Here is a 9,736-nt window from a genome sequence, read left to right on the forward strand (position 1 = left end):
ACCCTGTGAGGTGAATTAGGCTGAGGCTGAAGGATAGTGAGAAACTCAAGGACATTTGAACCCAGGCCTTCCTGGGTCTGCTTTTGACACTCTAACCACTACACTGCAGTGCACAATAGACTGAAAAAGCAATTCACACATTGGCTTAAGTACAGGAAAAATATTATTAGTAATTACATTTGAGTGTGCTTCAAGTGCCCAGGCTAGCTGGATCGCATCAGATCTCAGAAATTGAGCAAGGTCGGCCCTGATTAGTTCTTGGATGGGAGACCACCAAAGAAGTTCAAGGTTGCTCCACAGAGGTGGGCAATGGCCAACCACCTCTGAACATCTCTTGCCTTGAAGAATTTACGGGATCACCATAAGTTGGCTGCGGCTTCATGGCACTTTTCACCACCAAGTGCCTATTCTCCAGCAAATGCTACCTTCCTTACAATTCTTATGTCTCTAAAATTCTACAAGGATGATTGTCATATATGCTGTGCCACTTAATAGATGAAGGTCTCTAATCTGAAAAAAAAAGTTCAGTATTGTTCAATCTCTGGGGGAAGGTGTAACTTTTGCACTCTGTTCTCTTGCCAAAAAATTGCTCAGGACCAGGGCTCTAGTCGGGGGGGAGCTCTCAGGTATGGAGCTCCGGAAGAGAACCTCTAGGGGGCGGGGCGGTCACGTGGTGAAGCCCCGCCCCCTTCTTCACCCCGCCCTCTGCTTCGATCCTCATTCCGTTCCGGAATGAGGACGAAGCAGGAGGGTAAGTAGCCGGGCCTTCTGACACACTTCCGGTGATGTCAGGGGGTGTGGCCTTCTGTCACTTCCGGTGATGTCAGGGGGCGTGGCATATGCAAATAAGTTATGCTAATGAGTTATGCTAATGAGCTCCGGCAGCTCTTTTTCTACAACAAGACCCCTGCTCAGGACCAATGAGGGCAAAGGTGAGAAGGGAAAATGGCATCACTCTTTAAACCACGAGAGACACCCTTCACACAGCTCTCTAATCAGCTAGAAGGAACAACACTTTCCTGACAATGTGCCCAGAAGGGAGTCATGGCAAGTGATGAGTTGGATCCAGCCAGCTTTTTTCACTCAGTCTCATCTAACTCCTGCCCAGAACACTAACTTCCACATCTTTTCTAAAAACTAACTTTTCCTCCAAAATCCTTCAACATCAACTCCTTCCCTACTGGCAGTGCCATCCTAAGCAGAGTTACACCCTTCTAAGTCCATTAAAGTCAACAGGCTAAGCAGGGTGACACTCTACTTAGGATTTCACCATAGAAGTCCTAGAGTATATATCAGGGGTGTCAAACATGCGACCCGGGGGCCACATCAGGCCCCCGGAGGGCTTCTATCAGGCCCGCAGTGGCTGTCTTCTGCTTCTTCTTCCAGTTCTGCTGCTGCTGCGTCATCGTAGGTTTGCAGCTTACAGATACACACCTGAACAGCATACTCAGGACTGCAACAGCACAGACATTTTTTGATGCAATAATTCAGAGCAAGAGGTGTCAATTATCAGACACTGTTAAATAAACAAAATATTGCAAGTGTACTAATGTTTTAAGCATGTTTTTATTTTAAGTAAAAAAAAACACCCTTTGTGTTTGTGTCCTTTATAAAGTTTATATCTCCGCTACCTGGCATTACATTTTTTTAAGACACACATGGCCTGGCCCAACAAGGTCTCATTTATGTCAGATCCGGCCATCATAACAAAATGAGTTCGACACCCCTGGTATATATCAATAAGAGGAACATTTATCCTTCCTCTTATCCTCCCCTGCATTTTCCTCCCCTCCATTATCTCATCTTGTATTAAACCTTTAGTTTATAAGCACTTCAGACGACAATCTTCTCTATCACTCTGTAAAGTGCTGCGGATACTAATGGCACTATATAAATACAATAATTTGTTACATTTAAAGGCACTAATAAACACTTGTATCCTTAACACTATTTTATGAAAGACACTGAACATCTCCCTCAGTATTTATTAATGTGTGATTCTCATCCTGACGTGTACTAAAGGAGTGAGGCTTTCCCCTGTCTTTTAGATGTGTCCCTTTTTTCTAGACAATAGTAGGGCTGCCAAGTCCCCCCGGGGGGCGGATTTCCCCCTGCTTTAGAGGCCCGATTTCCGCCTGCCTGCACGTCACCCGGAGGTGACGTGATGACGCCGGGCACGCTGGGGGCGGGGCCACAGCCATCTGAGGGGAAAACTCTATGCATGCGCAACAGACGCCATCCGGGAGCCCCCCGCCGCGGGGCGAAAACGACTTGGCAACCCTAGACAATAGAGATAACTGATCCCTTTGATTTCTGTGGAATTTACTTTTAAACATGGGCCCCAGTCAAGAGTTCAATGGATGCTACCATCTGTCCTCAGCAGTCCCCACAACTTCACTTCACTTTCACTTCAGTGGAAGTGGTAAGCTATTAGGGATGGCAGCCTCCAGGTGGGACCTGGGGATCCCCTGGAATTACAAGACATCTCCAGACTACCAAGGTCAGTATCCCTGGAGAAAATGGGTGCTTTGGCATTGTACCCCAATGAGACCCCTGTCCTTCCCAGGCTCCATCCCCAAATCTCCAGGGGTACCCCAACCTGGACCTGGCAACCCCCCCCCCCCACATCCCCTACCAGTGGCCAGGGGAGACCCGGCAACCCTCGTTGGCTCAGTGGAGGATTGATTTAGGATTGGGTGGTCAGATCATTACGTCCATTAACACACCAACTTTATTAATCTTGAAACAGAGGTTGCTTCAGTTTGTCCTCTCAGAATTAAGGAGCAAGTCTGAAGGACTTTCCGTTGGAGCTGCTACTCCTCCATGGCCAGCTCTGCAGGACTGCCGGCACCACAGACCTCTCCCTCACCAGTGTCAGGAGGCAGTTCAGAAACCTGTCTCTCCTGCCCCTCCCCACTCCCGGCCATCTTCTTGGGTGTTGATGTTGACTCCCAATCAAGCAGCCAACTGCCAGATATCCCACCCTTTTACCAGAAAGCATCAACAACCTTGGTACTCTAATAATAACAGTAACGACAGCAACAGAGCTACTGGAGGTTGATGGGTGTTCAACTGGGGCCCTTCCAGATCTATACAGAAGAAAAGCAATAACAGCCCAGAGGCCTCGTCCGGACTCAGCTGGTACTGAGGCAGCAACTGTATTCTCACTGTAAGATCAGGATTCCCTAGGCCTAAGAGCCATGCTAGACATGGTGGCCTCCTTGTGGCTACCTCGAGGATTCCGTTGCATTTTAAAGTCATTTAAAAATGCTGTGAGGTGTTCCGGTTTTACCCTGGTGCCTTTTCAAGTGGCAAAATAACTGTGGGTGGCTTGTTTCCCCTGGATGTTTTGGCACTTGAAAAGGTGTGTGTGTGGGGGGAAGAGCGCCATGCTGCCTTTCAGCATGGCTAAATGACTTTAAAATGACAACAGTGTCCTTTTGGCAGCCATGAGGATGCTGTCACATTGAGTTTGGCCCTAAGGCAACTAAAGTTGCCTAGACAATATAAAACCTTGGCAGTCTGCTTATCTCAGATGTTCCAGGCCCTCCGCTCTTGCTTTGTTTTGAGGACCCAGCCCTCCAGATCCAGTATTCCACGGCAGCAGCCTAAGTTCTTGGTCTCTCCTGCTGCTCCACATAAGGCCATGAGAGGCAGAACATGAAGGGCAGCTCGTGCTTATAAACTGTTCCACCTCCTCTATCAGATGGGGTTACCCTTAAGGAGTACCCACAGCTCTGGTTGTTCTGAGGTTAGAAAGAACACCACAATTTAATCTCTGCAATTCGATCTTGAATATATTCAAGGGCAGTTTTTTTTTTTAAAAAAAGCTCTGTTGAGAAACTTATTGCACCCAGCACTGAAATACCATTAGCACCCTCAACCCTCCTGCAATGGTGTCCCAATGGCTATCCAAGTTCAGGCCAACCATGAAATTAATCTCGACTTATCTGTGTTTTTTCGCTCTCTGAAATTAACTCAGTAATAACTGGGTATCTCACGGTCCTTAGTCAACATTTTCCTATAGTAACAGACTGTAATGGATGCTGCAGAATGCACTTTTCTGACGAGACCCCTGTAACAGCCCAGTCCTAAACCCTGTCTTAAAGGTTTCAGGATGATGACTAGGCATTACATCAGAATATCTTGGCATCTTGGCAATATAGTGGTATTAGGATCTTAGTTCTGAGCAGCTAGTCTTTTTAAGAAAGACTGCTAATACAAGTAAAGCAACTGGTATCTCTTGCGCAAGTCTGAAGAATGCTGCCTTGAAAAAGGACCACACAAGCCGTGCATGAAAAGAGACCTACTCTAAGCCGGTGGTACCTTCCATAAAAGTAGTAATTAGTACAAGAACACTAAGGTATAGTAATTTCTTATTCCTGATATCACATAAATTAGCTGATGTTGGTATCTTGGACTCTGCACACATACACACGTAATCAATTCAGTTTAACAGTATAATCAATTCAGTATAATCGTTTCCAGAAAACCAGGAGAGCAATACTAGAAAATGTATTTAATCAGTATGACGCTCCCGGCTATTGATGCCATGTTATGGCAAGTACCTTTGTTCCTGTATATGTTATACTCTACCCATTCCTCCAGAATTAACAGAAGTGCCTCATATTTTTAATGTACTTTTAGAGGATTCTAGGGAAATAATAACAATAAAGTTCTCCCCCCCCCAAAAAAAAAACTTAGCAGCTTAAATAAATATCCAGAAACACTAATAACCCCCATCTATGAGCAGTGTTCCCTCTAAGCTGAGTTAGTGTGAGCTAGCTCACATTTTTTTACCCTCTGGCTCACTCATTTTTGTCTTAGCTCAGGAAGGATAGCTCCAGATCAAACTGATTTATGCAGTAGCCAAATCACTTGCTCACAACTTTAATGCCAGTAGCTCACAAAGTAGAATTTTTGCTCACAGGGCTCCATAGCTTAGAGGGAACATCGTCTATGAGTGCAACGTTAGGAGGAGACACTGGGGGAAGAGATGGATTCCCTACTCCGCCTAGCCTCATTTCCCAACTCTGCATTTCTGCAAAGCCCAACGCCCATGTCAGATGCCAGCGGTTGATCATTAACGGCCATCCACACGGTATCCTTTGTTTGCATACAAAAGCCAACACGTCCACCATCAACATTCGTCACTCATCCTTTTTGGCAGGGCTGCTTGGCAGGTGCTGGGAGGGGTGAATACGGACGGGTCACTTATCCCCAGCTTCAGATCAAAGAAGCGGGTGGAGGTGGTCATACTGTAGTTCTTGGTGTAGGTTTCCTGAACTGGGTAACAGTCCTTCATTGTGTAAGCGCCAACCCAGGTTTCAACTGTAATAAAGCACAAGACGTTTTATGGGACAAGCATGAATAATTTTCAAGTTTTTAAGCATGCTGACATTAAAAAAAACAAAACCACTTCTCTGACATCCCCCTCCCCAAACTGAGGCTTAACGGTACACATGCAAACTCACTTTTTCTGGAAATGGCTTTCATTGGCTTCAAGGGCTCTGAAAAACAGCGGTTCTCAGCCTGCAGATCGGGACCCAAAGATGGATCATAACACGTTTTGCAGGTGGACCATGAGGCCAGGAGGGAAGAGGACGACCAGGGTTTGCTGGGAGAGGAGACTCTGGGATGCTTGATAGCAAATTTCGGTTTGTCGTTGCATAATATAAGAGGGCCCCCGACGTGGATGGCCCAGGCTAGCCTGGTCGCATCATATCCTGGATGCTAAACAGGTTCAGCCCTGGTTAGTACTTGGGTGGCAAACCACCAAGGAAGCCCAGGGTCACTATGCAGAGGCAAGCGATGGCAAACCACTTCTGAGCATCTTTTGCCTTGAAATCCCTAACGGGCTGCCATAAGTTGGGTGCAGCCTGCCGGCACTTTCCACCACCAATATAGGAGGCTCCAACATCAAAATGTTTTGAGAAGTACTGAAGTATGTAATTGGAAGCATTCTGGTACAAACAAAATAGACACTTGGCTTCCCATTTAAGCTGTTTTAAAGCTCGTATTGTAGTCAATGTAGTTTACCCTCCGAATTTCGGAGGGCATCCTCTTAATGATATTTAATAGTGATAATGGCCCCCTCATGGATCACTGCCTTGTCGTGGCGAGGGGGCTTGCGCAGTTCAATGAAGCTGTGGGCTATGCCGTGAAGGGCCACCCAAGACGGACAGGCCACAGCAGAGAACTCAGACCAAGCGTGATCCACCTGGAGAAGGAAATGGCAACCCACTCCAGTATTTTTGCCAAGAAAACCCCATGGACAGTATCAAAAGGCTAAAAGATATGACGCCGGAAGATGAGCCCCTCAGGTCGAAAGGTGTCCAATATGCTACTGAGGAAGAGCAGAGGGCAAGTACAAGTAACCCCAGAAAGAGTGAAGCGGCTGGGCCAAAGCCGAAAGGACCCTCAGTTGTGGATGTGTCTGATGGTGAAAGGAAAGTCCAATGCTGCAAAGAACAATACTACATAGGAACCTGGAATGTAAGATCTATGAATCAAGGTAAGCTTGACGTGGTCAAAAATGAGATGGCAAGACTGAACATCGATATCCTAGGAATCAGTGAACTAAAGTGGACAGGAATGGGCGAATTTAACTCAGAAGACCATTATATCTACTACTGTGGCCAGGAATCTCGTAGAAAAAATGGTGTGGCCTTTATAGTCAACAAGAGAGTGCAAAAGGCAGTACTGGGATACAATCTCAAAAATGACAGAATGATTTCTGTCCGATTCCAAGGCAAACCATTCAACATCACAGTAATTCAAGTGTATGCCCCAACCACTGATGCAGAAGAGGCTGAAGTAGACCGGTTCTATGAAGACCTACAACACCTCCTAGAACTAACACCAAAAAATGATGTCCTCATCATCATAGGGGACTGGAATGCTAAAGTAGGAAGTGAAAAGGTAACTGGAATAACAGACAAGTTTGGCCTTGGAAAGCAAAATGAAGCAGGGCAAAGGTTAACAGAGTTTTGTCAAGAGAACACACTGGTCATAGCGAACACCCTTTTCCAACAACCTAAGAGGCGACTCTACACATGGACATCACCAGATGGGCAACACCGAAATCAGATTGACTATATAATTTGCAGTCAAAGATGGAGAAGCTCTATCCAGTCAGTAAAAACAAGACCTGGAGCTGACTGTGGTTCAGATCATGAGCTACTCATTGCAAAATTCAGACTTAAACTGAAGAAAATCGGGAAAACCATGAGGCCATTCAGGTTTGACCTAGATCACATCCCTGATGAATATACAGTAGAGGTGAAGAATAGATTCAAGGGTCTGGATTTGATAGATAGAGTGCCTGAAGAACTATGGACAGAGGTTCGTGACATCGTACAGGAGGCAGCAATCACCACCATACCAAAGAAAAAGAAATGCAAGAAAGCAAAATGGCTTTCTGATGAGGCTTTACAAATAGCAGAGGAAAGAAGGAAAGCGAAAGGCAAAGGCGAAAAGGAAAGATTTACCCAACTGAACGCAGATTTCCAGAGAACAGCAAGGAGAGATAAGGAGGCCTTCCTGAATGAACAGTGCAAAGTAATAGAAGAAAACAATAGAATGGGAAGGACTAGAGATCTCTTCAAGAAAGTTGGAGAAATCAAGGGAGCGTTCCATGCAAAGCTGGCCATGATAAAGGACAAAAACGGTAGGGACCTAACAGAAGCAGAAGAGATTAGGAAAAGATGGCAAGAATACACAGAAGAACTATACAAGAAAGACCTCAATGTCCTTGACAAACACGACGGTATAATCACTGACCTTGAGCCAGACATCCTGGAATGTGAAGTTAAATGGGCCTTAGAAAGCATTACTAACAACAAAGCTAGTGGAGGTGATGGTATTCCAGCTGAGCTATTCAAAGTCTTAGAAGATGATGCTGTTAAAGTTCTGCACTCCATTTGCCAGCAAATTTGGAAAACGCAACAGTGGCCACAGGATTGGAAAAGATCAGTATACATTCCAATCCCAAAGAAGGGCAATGCCAAGGAATGTTCAAACTATCGCACAATTGCACTCATATCACACGCTAGCAAGGTCATGCTCAAGATCCTACAAGCTAGGCTTCAACAGTACGTGGATAGAGAACTACCAGAAGTACAAGCTGGGTTTCGAAGAGGTAGAGGAACTAGAGATCAAATTGCCAACATTCGCTGGATTATGGAGAAAGCAAGAGAGTACCAGAAAAATATCTACTTCTGCTTCATTGACTATGCTAAAGCTTTTGACTGTGTGGATCACAACAAACTATGGCAGGTCCTTAAAGAGATGGGAGTACCAGACCACCTCACATGTCTCTTGAGAAACCTGTATAAGGGCCAAGAAGCGACAGTTAGAACCGGATACGGAACAACTGATTGGTTCAGCATAGGAAAAGGAGTACGACAAGGATGTATACTGTCACCTTGCTTATTTAATATATATGCAGAGTACATCATGCGAAATGCTGGCCTGGATGAATCACAAGCGGGAATTAAGATTGCTGGGGAAAAGATCAACAACCTCAGATATGCAGATGATACCACTCTAATGGCTGAAAGTGAAAAGGATCTAAAGAGCCTCTTGCTCAGAGTAAAAGAGGAGAGCGCAAAAGTGGGCTTGAAGCTCAACATCAAAAAAACTAAGATCATGGCATCCGGCCCCATCACTCCTTGGCAAATAGAAGGGGAAGTCGTGGAAGTAGTGACAGACTTCACGTTCCTGGGATCCCAGATCACCGCAGACTGTGACTGCAGCCATGAAATTAAAAGACGCCTGCTCCTTGGGAGGAAAGCGATGGCGAACCTAAACAGCATGATAAAAAGTAGAGACATCACCCTGCCAACAAAAGTCCGCATGGTCAAAGCAATGGTATTCCCAGTAGTCATGTATGGCTGCGAGAGCTGGACTATAAGGAAGGCCGAGCGCCGAAGAATAGATTCTTTTGAACTATGGTGCTGGAGAAGACTCTTGAGAGTCCCTTGGACTGCAAGAAGAACAAATCAGTCAATCCTCAAAGAAATCAACCCTGACTGTTCCCTGGAAGGCCAGATAATGAAACTGAAGCTCAAATACTTTGGCCACCAAATGAGAAGGGAGCACTCACTGGAAAAGACCCTGATGCTGGGAAAGATTGAAGGTCAAAGAAGACGGGGACGGCAAAGGATGAGATGGTTAGACAGTGTCAGCGATGCAACGAACATGAAATTGAGCCAACTTCGGAGGACGGCGGAAGACAGGAGAGCCTGGCGGGAGATTGTCCATGGGGTCGCGAAGAGTCGGACTCGACTGTGCGACTGAACAACAAAGTGATAATGGGACTAGCAACAGGGAACTGGCCGTTGTTTGGCTCTAGCTGAATAAGAATCAATCTGAGACTACTTTCCAACAAACTCAGGGGCCATGGGTATATAGATCTAAGGCAGACATTTACATATGGGAAGGGATGCAAGCTAGATGTATATTTTATTGAACTACTACACTTCGATAGGTGTCTAAATATACAGAACATTCATTTTTAAAAAAACTAAGATGTGAAACAGTCTTTAAAGACACTATACCCCAGAAAGCCTGAAGTTTTGCGTAAATCCACATCAGTTATTTCTTAGGGGAACAAAAATAGTATTTGTATTATATATTACAAGGGGGCGGGACCCGCGATACTTGCGGGGGGGAGGGACCTCCACACATGAGGCAGAGGAGGAAGCAGCAGGAGGAGGTAAGTCCCCCCCATCCT

General features: G+C 45.6%; 1 protein-coding gene across 1 annotated transcript in view; it reads right to left on the bottom strand.

The window, feature by feature from the left end:
* Positions 1-4,899: 4,899 nt before the first annotated feature.
* The window catches only part of EPDR1 (ependymin related 1), a 16,021-nt gene continuing 11,184 nt past the window's right edge, over positions 4,900-9,736 (bottom strand). The window contains exon 3 of the mRNA XM_015419378.1: positions 4,900-5,331. Coding sequence (XP_015274864.1) covers positions 5,141-5,331 — 191 coding nt within the window. The 3' untranslated portion in view covers positions 4,900-5,140. The remainder of the gene's footprint in view (positions 5,332-9,736) is intronic.

The sequence above is a fragment of the Gekko japonicus genome, unplaced genomic scaffold (assembly GCF_001447785.1).
Source record: "Gekko japonicus isolate JY-2015 unplaced genomic scaffold, Gekko_japonicus_V1.1 scaffold190, whole genome shotgun sequence".
NCBI lineage: Eukaryota > Metazoa > Chordata > Lepidosauria > Squamata > Gekkonidae > Gekko > Gekko japonicus.